Raw genomic sequence first — 13682 nt, forward strand, 5'->3', positions numbered from 1 at the left:
TGTCTTGTTGCAAGTTCGATTTCCTGTTTTACGTTTAATACGGTCGTTTAAATACAGGTAGCACCTTGATTCTACGACACACGAGCGTTTCAAAGATCGGTGAACGTACTCGTTTCCGGTGGAGGTTCGTTTCACGCCGGAGAAAAATCGCTTTTGCCCCGATTCATCGTTCCTGTCGATTAAACTCTGTTGCATCGACGGAATGAACGATACAGATTGATGTAAAATAAACCAGAGAATTTCACTTCTACGTCGTTTAACGTAATGCTCGACCGGAGCTTCTGAGAGCGTGAAAGCGAAAACAGAAATAGCAATCGACACTTTTAGGAGGCATCGATCCGCTGAATTTATCCATTCAAACAAATTCAATCGCGATGAAATGTAAAAGACGCGTTCATTCGTGTCGTTCGATCGAACATTTAAATTTTTCCTCGGACCATTTCACTCTGTAAATAGAATTTCCAACTCTGCAGTAAATCGTGGCACATTCCCCATCGCAAATCGGTTCGATTTTCATCCTCATTTTGGAAAAGCGTCACGCTTCTTCGGAACCAACATGGCGTACGTTGCGAAGAAGAGTTCCTTCTCCTCGATCCACGTCTGTCCGGCCAAATTCTACATAAATCAAAGTCTGGCGAGCGTAGTTCTCTTCCTGCTTTCTCGATCGTCTGCCACGTATCGGTCATCGAACGCAGCCGATACCGGATCGGTTGCGTAACAATCGGTTTCTAGCGGACTGCTGCGAAGTACGCCACTTCCTCACTGCCAATGGCAGTGGATGATCCGTTGATCGCGGTGAATGCACGCGATCGCGTGAGTCCCGGGCTCTCTCACACGTGAACCAAAGGCCGACTCGTATCATCGGGAAAATGGCCGCCAAGAAGAAAGCGTGGAAGAAGTCTTTCCAGGAATGACGCGACGACTGATCGACCAGAAACTGTTTCTCGAGCTCCTAACGGTTCCAAACATCCCAATGATTCCTATAATCACGTACACGGATGCTTGAGTCCTCGACTATACGTTTAGATGCAGCAGACCTCGTCCAGAGTCTTCTGTTGCAACAGAAATCGGGGGGGGGGGGGGGGGGAATCTAACGATAATAACAATTTGTTTGTAATAGTTTTTGAGAATTTCCTACCAATGATATCAAAAATATTACGTAGATAATTGCCGATTGCTCGCAACACTCGACCCGGAAGTTTTAGTTTTGTTGTTCTGACATACTTCGAAGTTCAACGACGTCCAAGTTTAAGTCCGAGGAACGCTGTGTCACGTACTTATGGCGCCCAGATCGCGTAAAAAGTCGCATAGATAATCGAATTGCTCGCCCCAGCGTGTAATAGGAAGAAGTCGCTCCACTTTGTGTTGCCCACAAAAAGGAAAATCGAAGACGATTGAAGAAATTATATCACAAAGATCTCCATTACGGGTTCGAGAGTGTATCGACATCGTTTGAGGAAGAGCTAAGCGTGTTGCAGTTTGCAGGATCGGTCTGTGTGTTTTAGTTCATGCTTGGAGTAATATATGCTCGGATTTAACGAGCACGAACGAACAGTTGCAAGGCAGAAGCTGTTTACTTACGCGCGACGTTACGAATCTGCACACAGCGAGTCGTTTGCATACACGGTGGCTCGTTTTGGCGAGATTTATGGTATCGGTCGAACGAAAGATCGCGATTGGCATGCGAGTGTTCGATCGGCGGAACGAAACAGCGAAGGTCGAGCTGTCAGAATTGATGCATGTCTCGAATTGCGCTGGTCGATTAGTAACGATCAACGACGCCGTGAATAATCGATTCTACGGTAGCAAATTCTCGCGTGTCATCGGCTGCGAGCAAGGAAATATTACCTTGACTTTAAAAACTGTGTTCTAACTGAAACAAAAATGGGAAATTTAAGGGTTAAAATTATAGCACCCAGTTACCAAAGACAAACTAAATTTATCTTGTAAATTATGAATTTAAAAGTAAAGATTGAGGTAGATACGCGTTAGATAGGAAGTGTGGAGAGAAAATTCAGTCGCAATGCTCGAAAGGTCCATCATCGTTGACCGACGATCGTGAAACAGCAATTGCCTGTTATTCCATCATCCAAGCAACAAGGTTACGAAATTCTCGTAAAGATAAATAGCGAACGGGTCGTAAAACGTCGTTGTTGCAAGACAGAAATGGTAAATGATCGTTGTACGTGATCTAAATATCCGCGGTATTACGCGCGGATTGATCCACGGAACGTAATCGAGTATGATAGCAAACGTTGCGTCCGATCCAGAGATCTGCAGAATTTTTTTGCAGATAATAGAGACTCCGTGCAACGATTTTTTCGCAACGTTTATTCGATCGAACAGTCTTGGCTGAGCTGTTCCATACTTCGATTGCACACGCTGGACGTCTTTCGGTAGAATTGAACAATTTTTCGTCGCTCAAAAGTCAAATATCGTACGAGAATGGAAATATTGGTAGGAAAAGCAGACACACAGGAACGCGTTAGCCTTTTGTGTACGTAAAATCAGCTGACTGGCGATTGGCACAGTTTCCGTGTGCGAAAACGAGAAACACTCGAGGGAAAGGTGAATCGCGCCAATTGCGGTTACACGCACTTTCATTTCATAGGCTCTTTGGCTTTGTGACCGCGAATTTTCGAACCTCGGCTCTTTCGATTCCGTTATAATCGAGGAAAACATTCTTCTAGAATCAATAACGAAAAAGAAAGTGCACATTTGAAGAAAAGTACAATTTTTCAAATGGTCGAGAAAGAACTGGCATTCTTTACTAGCAATATTGTAAATATAATATTTGGTAACTCTTTACAGTAGAAGCGTACGCGAGCAACCTTTAGAAAGCAGTATTAAACTTACATAAGGTTAAGATCGAAGTTACGAAACCAAGTTATTAAAATGAATATTGCTTGGTAGATCGTAAGTGATAACGACAAATAGAAACTAAAATGTTGATGTGCTGAATAAGAAAGAACGATCCAAATTATATAAAGTAAATTATATTCATTGTGTATTATCGAGCAATCGCCATAAAAAGATACACCAATCATTCTAATAAAATAAGTATTAAATGACATTGCTAGGTTTCCTTAAAAATCATTTTAGGAACATTTGAACCGAAGGATATATTTTTCCACCGTATAAAGTGATGGCAAATTGTCTCCTTAAAATTAGTATCGAATGTAAAATTACAAGATAGTATTATGCAACGAAAATCACAATAAAATTTAAAAAATTTAATCTTGACAAGGCATTTAATAATCACTGGATGGACACAGGTTTCCATTACTTAGTATCCAACTTGTTAAACTAATGCATCGTTCACGCAAGTATAGTCGCGCGTAATCGAGATTAATTGAGAGATACGCGGCAAAAACGACGCAATTATGTTTGATCTAACAACTGAATAATCGGCTCGGAGAGATGACCATTTGACATCGCGACGCACTGGAAGGAATCTCTCCATCAGTGATTTATCTGCGCTAGATCGTCGATCAGTCGCCCTCTCTTTTCCTCCTTACCGATTTAATGAATTGCAGTCGATAGAAACGACAGCGTTATCTCGTAGCTACTATCGGTAAGGCCCGTGGCGAAGAAACTATCAATTACGAGGTAGGTGGACTTTATCGACGAAATTAAAAAATTTTAAATCGTTCTAAAAAAATTATTTTTAGTTAGGGGAGTCAATTACAATCACTTTTGGTGAAGAGACATACCCCCGAATTCCTACGTACTTTCGAGAAAAAAATTCGAGTATGTGGACAAATTTTTCAGCGAAATTGAAAAGTTTCAAATCATTCTGAAAAAATTATTTTTACCTATGGGAGTCAATTATGATCATTTTTGGTGAAGAGACATACCCCCGAATTCCTACGCATTTTCGAGAAAAAAATTCTTTACCGAAAATACAATGACCATGACTGCCCTGATTCCCCTGAAAAATAAATTAATTCAAATAATATTTCCTCGAATCCAAAATGTTAATTGCTTGCTGTGACCCAAGAAGTATTTTTATTAGAAAGCGTAAAATGGTCAAAGACTAAGAAAATGCTAATATTCCTACGCAGTACTTATTCGATCATAAAAATCTTTTTATACGACGTATGTGCAACACCTAATACGCGAAGATGTATACTTGTGGTTGAGAGAATTCTCGGTTTTGTAACGACAATTTATTAGCGATCGTTCGGCGTGGATTCTGAATGCTGTCGAGAGGAACACTTGCGAGAGAAACGAACGATGAGGTTGCGTAGAGACGGATGACCCCTGAACCCTTATTTTCTGTGTTACAAATTTGGAACAATCTCTCGGCTGATTGCGATTTCTCCGCGTCAATTATGGATACCATGCGGAGGATCGTACGTTGGTCGAGTGTGATCCGTGTTGACACTGATCGACAGGTAAACCAAGCGTATATTTATTTATTATCAGTGGATATATAGAAATAAATGTGGAATAAAAGAGAAATGTTTCGAATATTTGGTGGTATTTGTGGAATAATTGCTGTTCGATCGTCGAGAGGGCGGCACTATTCGTCGTCTGATATTAGAGGGAGTGGTACTACTTGATTTATTTCTACGTTTAGAAACATTAAAACGAAACATTGTTACATCTATGCACGATTGTATACCAAACGCAGAATTAACGAGATCGTTTTTACGTCCCTCGACTGTAACAATCGCTAATCAGATCCGCAACTTTGTATATAATTGTCAGGTGTCTTGTGCAATTAGTACTTTCTTCGTTCACCAGTGCGCGAAGAATTACACGTTCGTAATTTAACACATCCAAACTAATTATCGATAATAAAATGTTAAATATCAATAATTCAATGCACAAATTTTTCCCCCGAAAACGGATAAGATATTATCAGAGAAAGGATGTTAGAAAGTGTAAGAGATCCATACATAGCGATTCAGTGGATGAACACCGACTGATAAAATTCCGTAAATCATTAGGTGGAAAAATTCAGCAACATTTTAAGAAATCACAGAAACTGCGTACTAATTTAAAAAAAACAATATAGGCCTATTTACGAAGCAACAAAGTAGCACGCCTCGTAAACGAACAGTGTTGCGAGAAAATCGCAAAGTGAAAATGAACGGTACATCTCATAAACTGTCCAAAAAAAGAGCAAATTTAGGTTAACGAAAGCGGACGCTGTAAACTATTAATTTGTTAAGTATGTTAAGTATATCAAATTCTGTTTTTTTATATTCGTTCTAGTCACTATTTTTTTGCAAATTTTCCTTTTTCACTCTTCGGATAAATATTTTTTTTTTAAATCAAATCTCTGGAAACTAGCAGAGGCCCACTTCGAAATCAGTCCATCGCTATTTCTTTATAACCGACACGTATAATGGCGGACGTGAAGTTTCTCGACAGACGTCGCTGTATTTTCTGTTTTAATACCGAGTATCCTAGAGAAAAGGTGTCACGAAGACAGCACCCATTCGTCACAAATTAATGGTTTTCATTGATTAGCCTGCCCGTACGAAATCTCTCTCGCATCTACCGGAATTCGGTCATATCGTTTTTCAATGCTAAAATACGACCAGGCAGTAACACTGAAAACTAGCTTCCGATTTTATCACTTCGAGTTCTCTAGATTTCTTCGTTTATCGTTCAAGGTTTACTGCGATTTAATACTTACGCGTCAATGAAACGTGTTTTACGTTTTCGTTAACCGTTGATTCATGAACAAATTTATTTCATTTTACTGTTCTTTCAATATTTGTAATTTTGTTTCTGAGCAACTTCTAATGCTTGTAGCTTCAGAACTTAGCTGTACATCGAGATGCTCGGTTGGTTCCTTTAATTACTGGCTTTGTATCGAGTCGTCGTTGATCCCTCACGCGATCGATTAACCGATCACCGCAATTGTGCCAGTTCTACTTTTTCTTTCTCTTCTCCCACTCGATGGTGAAAAGTCTGCGACCTGATAGCGTTTCAAGCAATCGGGATTCTATTTCAATATTCCATACTTTACACCAATAAGAAAAACTGATTATAAAATGACTTTTTAAGAACTTTCTTCTGCATTGAAAATGGTAGTTCTGTACTGGAATGATATGAGGAGGTTCGTATAAAATCTTCCTCGATGATTTGTTATAAAAATCGAAAATTCCGCGACGGCCGCGAAGTGGCCTTGCTCGAGACGCCATTATTAGCATAATATTCACCAGAGTTTGTCTTTACGGGCGTTCTGTTCCACTTGCACCGAGAGGATAGACCGCGATTTTACGATCCGTTGTAAAGTTAACGTCAAACAATATTTTACGAGCTTCGCTTAACTCTTTGCCGCGTAAGAATTTTAATAGTTCAAAGTTCTTCTATGGACAGGATAGGAAAAATGATTTTAAAAAAACAATACGATTAATTCTCTCTTGGCAATTAACTCAGGCTTCCAAATAAATAATTAAAGGAACATTTATAACCGTGTCTTTGAAACTATAGTTCCATAATCGACTATTTCATTTCGACAGCGGTCAATTTAGAACGCGATAAAAAGTTAGCACGCCGCCTGGTGAAACGTCACTTTTCTCCAAGGGTACTTGCAGTTTGAAGAAAAACGGACGTTTCTATCGACCTTGTGCCCCTTTTGTCCAGAGATTAACGAAGCTAATTGTCGACTTAGGGATAAAGAAAGGGCGGAGAAAAAGCGGCGGGATTCCTTCGTATAACGTAACATTGTTGTTGACCAAGCCAATTAAACCCTGTCATTAACGGCTACGAAACCGAACCTCGCCAGCGTTTTTTTCACTTCTTTTCCACTGCTTGTCGAATAGTTTGAAAAGGAATCGGAACCGGTTCATACACAGATTTCAACCGTGAATGTAGATTTGAGCAATCCGTCGATCACGGTCGTTGTGCAATCCACATGCAACGGAACGAACAAATTGCTCGAAAAAAAAAAACAGAACTTGATAGACGTTTCCACGAGGGCGTTAATTGTTTCCATTAAACCGTGTCCCCACTTTTCTAATTGCTCTCGACGCGTTTCGCGATCTTCTGTTTTTTACAATCTGTTTCTTACTGCACTTTGTTTGGGCAATGTTCGTGTAAACAGCGAGATCTCGCGAAATAGATAAATTTAAAAAATATTCTATGGTCTTATGATAAAATAAATCCATATAGGAAGGGTTAAACAAGGAACTTTAATTTGTTTCAGTCGAGTTCCCGATGAATGCGAGCAGCGTGCTTCCGATCGACAGGATGTCGAACATCTACAACAACTCGGTCGTTCGGTTCTACGACCACGTGTTCCACGATCTTTCCGGTAAGAGATTACTTGATTTATGGATCCTCTTTTGTTTGTTACGATTATTAACGTTCCCACAGATCCGCGAACGAAAGACTGGTTCCTTATACGGTCGCCAGTGCCCGGTGCCACTCTTCTGATCGGCTACCTGTACTTTTGCTTGTCGTGGGGCCCGCGACAAATGGAACACCGGAAACCGTACCAGTTAAAAAACATTCTCGTCGTCTACAACTTCTTGCAAGTCCTGCTCAGCTGTTGGCTGTTCTACGAGGGACTGGACGGAGCCTGGCTCAGAAACTACAACTGGAAGTGCCAATCCGTCGACTTCTCTACATCGCCGGAAGCGCTCAGAGTATTTCTGACTTTTATTCTCTTGCACTTCCTTTATTTTCGCGTCCATTCGACGTTCAGTAGGAAAAGTAGCGTACATTGATGATATCAGTATTAATTCTCTCTGTTCGTTTTTCCTGAGGCAAGTGAAACGTACTGTTTTACGTATATTTGAAACGTGATAAAGTGTTCCAATAACCGGACTCCAGAAATTTTGTGTGTGGCTTGGCCCAAGAAATAGAATTTTATAACATTCAGAAGGAGAGGTCAAGTGTGGAATTAAAATAATATTATCGCACAAGAAAACTAATTCCAAGCGTTCGATAACTGGGTCATGTTTGATTATTCGCACAGTTGCTATTTTAACGCCGAGAACATGAATGTTTTTTTTCTGGCATTGCGTAAGGCGCCTTGCGTGCGTAAACTATTTGGTTTCTGCAGACGATTGCGATGAAAATGCATGCTGCAGGTTGCCAGAGGCGTCTACGTTTACTTCCTGGCGAAGATTTCCGAACTCCTGGACACGGTCTTCTTCGTCCTCCGGAAGAAAGATAGCCAAATCACGTTCCTCCATCTTTACCACCATACCGTGATGCCAATGGTATCTTGGGGCGCAACCAAATACTATCCAGGAGGTCATGGCATCTTTATAGGTACGATTTATGCTCTTATCTTTTATCTTTATACATTTCTAATTTATAGAAATATTCTGAGTTTCATATGTATTATTTTTTTGAAGGTGTCATCAACAGTTTCGTGCACATCATCATGTACACGTATTATCTGCTAGCTGCCCTATTACCTCAGTACCAGAAGTACCTGTGGTGGAAGAAGTACATCACGACGCTTCAAATGGTACTAATCGACAGTAAACGTCACTCGTTTCTTCCGCTATTTACGTAATTAATTCTGTGTCTGAGAACCAGAGCTACCCCTAGTCCATTTGATGGTCCAGTTTTAGCGTACACTAGTCGTACGATCAGTAGAAATTACTGAAACTTCATTAGGTGCATAGGGTTAAAGTAAATATTAAAATAAACATAGAAGACAGCATAAAATATAGTAGTTGGTATAGTCATCGGATAGGGGATGAAATGCCCTTTAAAATGAGCGTTTGTACGAGTCGATAGCTTTATTAGTTCCGGAGATATAGCGATTTTAATTTCAAGTCGAGCGTTAAAGTAAATGTCAAAATAAACATGGAAGATAGCAAAAATTATAGTAGTGAGTCTAATCATCGGATAGGGGATGAAATGCTCTTTAAAATGAGCGTTTGTATGAGTCGATAGCTTTATTAGTTCCGGAGATATGACAATTTTTGTTTCAAGTCGAGCGTCAAAGTAAATGTTAAAATAAACATGGAAGACAGCATAAATTATAGTAGTGAGTGTAGTCATCGGATAGGGGATGAAATGCCCTTTAAAATGAGCGTTTGTGAGAGTCGATAGCTTTATTAGTTCCGGAGATATAGCGATTTTAGTTTCAAGTCGATGCGGTGGCTAGTTACGGAAATAGGGTTTGTTTACGATTTTGTTGCGCTCGCGCGAGTCCATTCATCCCCCGCGCGCGTAGATAGTAAACAGCGCGTAGTAAATTCTTGGAAATACTACGGCCGCCTCTAGGTCACTCGATCACGAGTCACGTACGAGACAAAGAGGTCCAGCGCGACGCGTCAGACGAAGACAGAGATAGTCAAATTAAGAAAAATACCCTTTTACATAAATTACGATATCTCGAAAACGGAAAGTCCGATCGACAAAAACCAAAAGCCATTTTAAAGGGGAGGCTTTGCCGCTTCTAACGATGCCTCAATAATTAAAAAAACACTAGTAGCTTCGGAACTGCACGCGTCTAAAGTTTTATGATTTTTAATACGCGTTAATAGGCTCTCGTAAGACGGCGAGCGAAATTTTAAAAATTACGCTTGTCTTTACACGATGATATCTCGGAAACGGAAAGTCCGATCGACAAAATTCAAAAACCACATTAAAGGGGAGGCTTTGCCGCTGCCCATAGTAGCTCAATAATTAATATAACACTAGTAGTTTCGGAACTGCACGCGTCTAAAGTTTTATGATTTTTAATACGCGTTCATAGGCTTTTCTAAGGCGCCGAGCGAGATCGTAGTCGAATTAAAAAAATTACCTTTTACATAAATTACGATATCTCGAGAACGAGAAGTCGGATCGACAAAAACCAAAAACCACTTTGAAGGGGAGGTTTCACCGCTGCCCACAGTGGCTCAATAATTAATATAACACTAATAGTTTTGGAACTGCACGTGTCTAAAGTTTTATGATTTTTAATACACGTTGTTAGACTATTCTAAGACAGTGGAAACTGAAAATTCTTTCCTTTTAGCTCTGCTATACATATATTTCCTATCTACGTCGAAATCTAACCAAAATTTTATACCAAATTTTGTCCAGCTTTTTACAAAAAAATATAAATCATGCAATCGATCACACCGGTCGTGATAGGCAAGGTATACATATTTTTCTCAATAAACAATCAATAAGAATAGAAGTGAATATTGCTAAATTCATTGTACGTATACTCTAAGGAAAATCTTGAAGTTAAATGACGCTAAAATAATATTGTATGTTAGAAATTCTAAACGAAATTTTAAAAACGCGGTAGATGTAATGTTAATATAGCAACAGTTGATATGGAATAAGCAAAAGATATTTTTTCCTGTCCACCAGGGTCAATTCTGTCTGGCGTTCTTGCACAGCTGCCAATTGCTGTTCTACGACTGTGATTACCCGAAATGGTCGTTGATCCTGATCCTCCCCAACGTGATGTTCTTTTACTTCCTCTTTGCTGATTTCTACACCCACGCTTACAAGCGTGGCGAGAAGAAGATGAGGTCGAAAGAGGGCAACGAGAACGGGGTCGCGAAGCAAACGGCGAACGGAAACGCGCAGAACGGGAAAGGAAAGGCGGATTAGCCTGGAACCGGATGGAACAAGACAGGATGCTCGCGAGTTGCCATTGGTTTTCCGTTCAACGCGTGGAAAAGAGAACGCATTCGATAAACTGTACCCCGAGAAGGAACGGAAAGTACGATCGTGCCACGACAATTGAAATCTTTGACGAGTTTTTCTGATCCCCTATTCAGGAATATCGAATGGACAGCACCCTGGTGGTGAACAGTAAGCGTTGAAACGTGTTTGCTCACGAGGGTCAATCGGTTTTTACAGGTCGAGGAACATCAGCGTCTTACCCCCATCCTGGAAGATTTGTAGGGTTGCCAAAAATAAGGGATAGTTTCTTTCTAACTCGAGTTCGAGGGATGAAACGATTTACAAATAAATTTTATACGACTCTTGGTGGCAAAAGTCATTTTCATCATCCATAATCGTAAAATTGTTGGAAGGTTGACATACTGTGCTGATTTTATTTTGATATGCAATTTAATTATTTATTTCGAATTTGTTTAAAATACTTCCTTGTAGATCCATTAATTTGAAATTTCAAAGAGTAAGTTCATCACTTGTCCCTCATTTTTTACGACTCTCCAAATCTACGATATTTTATCAAAGTCGAGGAGGAAGGGGGGGTATTTCGCTGACGTTCCCCGCGAGTCTTCGACTGCACGCGTCAATAAAGTTTTAAGTCGCTTGAGACCACACGTGTATAGCGATTGTATAGTGTTCGGAGACGGAAAGTTCGAGCTCTCGTAGTCCTCAGGACCGGTCGAAGTTCGAGCGTTTGCAAATTTCGAACTTGCAATCAAGGTTGTCCGAGTAATGGCGTCACTTTTAAGATAGCGCTTAAACGATACGACGATGCTACCAAATTCTTCGTTACTCGGTCTCCGGGCAACTGGGGAAACTTAGTCAAAATTGGCTCGTTAAGCATAGTATTTTATCCGTAATCATTGTACAGGAAAAGCTTCGAGAATAATTTAGACGAACCGTCATTTTAATCAGTCAGAATTTCAATTTGATCTATAACATGAAATTATAGTTTACGTTGGGCGAACGGAACCTCATATTAAAATAATATGGAAAAAGGAGGAAGCGAAATTTTCACCAAAAGAATACGCATACATTGGAATAAAGGTTTGCCCGTTCGTTGAACTTCGCTTCTAATGTTTCATCGATAATTTATGACAGTTCAGGATCGATTTGTTTCTCCGCGGAGCGTAAAATTTCATAGAGCAAGAAAACGTTGCGTCAAAAGTCTTTTTTTCGCGCGGTTCGTCCAACGATTTTCAACTGAAAGAAGTTGTACATTATAAATGCAAATGGGTGCAATTAGCATGAACGAGGGCATTCATTCCGCACACCCACGTGTGTCCAAGCTTTCTTGCTGATTTTCGACAAATGGTAATCAACGGGACACGGTCGCGCTCGCGATTAATTATTGGCGAGCGTTAAACAATTGGACGCGTCTTTAACAGGTCGAAATCATGCACGACGAATTTCACGGAAGTGAAAATCAAAATAACAAAGAAAATTCATTAGCATTAAAGAGAACGACAATAATCGAGTCCAAAGAATATGGCTTTAAGCTTCGACGATATCGAATCCTTTCGACTCGAGTCTCTTCGAAAAACATGTCCTTCGTTCTTTAAATTTTCTGCAAAGAATAATTTCTATTCCTCATTCTTTAAAAAGTCTATTCCTTCTTCTGTAATAAATGAAAGATCATCAAAGTTTCGATATTTTTGTTTAAGGATTTTAGGGGTGGGATTTTCGAACTTTTTTTCACCATTGTTTTCTACATCCGTTGGGTAAATTTATGTGCTAATTTTATGTATTAGTAAGTTATGAATAGAATACGGTGTAAATTAAATTATGGAACCTACTAGTTACTCAATCTTGGTATGTAAATAGAGATAGTTTCTGCCCGATTGCCTGGTCTCGAGTGAGAACCGTCTCTCTTTTCAAAAGCTATGCTTTTTGCCAAAGATTCCCGGTTTGTCGATCGAAGCGAAGACACGATTATGTATCGCGGTATCCCTTTGTATTATATCAGACGACATGTATAACGTAGCGCAGAATAAAGTCACGATTATTGGTAAACGATCTCTTTTTCCAAGATTCTTAAGACACGTTTGCTTGTCCCTGGAAAACGATTAAAGGGACAGAAGGGACGGGGGATGAAACAATACGTATTTTGATCCGTTCAAAAGAGTTTCAATAAATAAAACCATGCATTTACATATCTTAATGGTACTCCCGTTAATTCTTTATAAATACGCAAAATTCTCGCACGTGTCACGATCAACGGCAGCGATCCCAATTATATCGAGCACCGTCAAACGTGACAGATGTACCGACTTGATAAAAAAAAAAGTTCGTCGATTCGCTCAAAAGTAAAAAAAATCACGCGATCGACGAAGGCGTTCGAGTTTTCGAGCGAATCGACGAGATCGATCGAGTTCGAGACCGATTGGCACAAAGTGACTCGCTTCCAGTCCCAATATCCGCGTTAAATAATAATTTTGTGGGATTCACGGTACCACCGTCTATCTACTTTTCAACTCCACAGATCGAAATTGGACACCACACTTTAAAAGGATTACTTTCACGTCGTAAACGTCGCTCGGAGACAATCTTTACAGCCTCCGTACGGGACTTTGCAATATTATTGTAGTTAACGGTTCTCCGGTTCGACTGCTCTTCTCGTAAATCAGAATTTAGGTTTTGCAAACTTGCTCGAGTGTGTTATAGTTTAGAGCTTGCACGTCCGACGTGTAAAAAGCAGTTACCGTTTCTCGTTTCTCGTTTCTCGTTTCTCGTTCCTCTGGCTAGCTGATTGCAACTTCCGCGACGAAATGGCCGCCTCTTTGCTTTCTTCGTGAGCCAAAAGCGAGTGCCCCGGGCCATTTGGGCTTGGTCAAGGCTCCGTTGTCAGCCGCTCCTCGACGACGCCTTCGACCGTGGACCTATTGGCCTAGATCGCTCCTCGAACCCGTTACTTCTCGCGACATCGTCTCGTGAAACAGTGAAACCGATTTCCCCGTATGGGGCCAGAATTCGAATCTGCGACGTCAACCTGAAATCACCGTGGAACTCGATACCCTCGAAAATCTGGATCAGCCTCGACGTGCAGGGTTCATTGACCTCTTCGCTGTTCGATT

At 40.3% G+C, this 13682-nt stretch overlaps 1 protein-coding gene across 2 annotated transcripts in view; it reads left to right on the top strand.

The window, feature by feature from the left end:
• The window catches only part of LOC143340311 (very long chain fatty acid elongase AAEL008004-like), a 52365-nt gene extending 39763 nt beyond the window's left edge, over positions 1-12602 (top strand). For both annotated transcript variants that reach the window (XM_076762108.1, XM_076762109.1), the window contains exons 2-6: positions 7169-7276; positions 7339-7610; positions 8058-8241; positions 8328-8443; positions 10294-12602. In XM_076762108.1, coding sequence (XP_076618223.1) covers positions 7169-7276; positions 7339-7610; positions 8058-8241; positions 8328-8443; positions 10294-10539 — 926 coding nt within the window. In that variant the 3' untranslated portion in view covers positions 10540-12602. The remainder of the gene's footprint in view (positions 1-7168; positions 7277-7338; positions 7611-8057; positions 8242-8327; positions 8444-10293) is intronic.
• The last annotated feature ends 1080 nt before the right edge of the window (positions 12603-13682 follow it).

This window comes from Colletes latitarsis, chromosome 3 (genome assembly GCF_051014445.1).
Source record: "Colletes latitarsis isolate SP2378_abdomen chromosome 3, iyColLati1, whole genome shotgun sequence".
Classification (NCBI taxonomy): domain Eukaryota; kingdom Metazoa; phylum Arthropoda; class Insecta; order Hymenoptera; family Colletidae; genus Colletes; species Colletes latitarsis.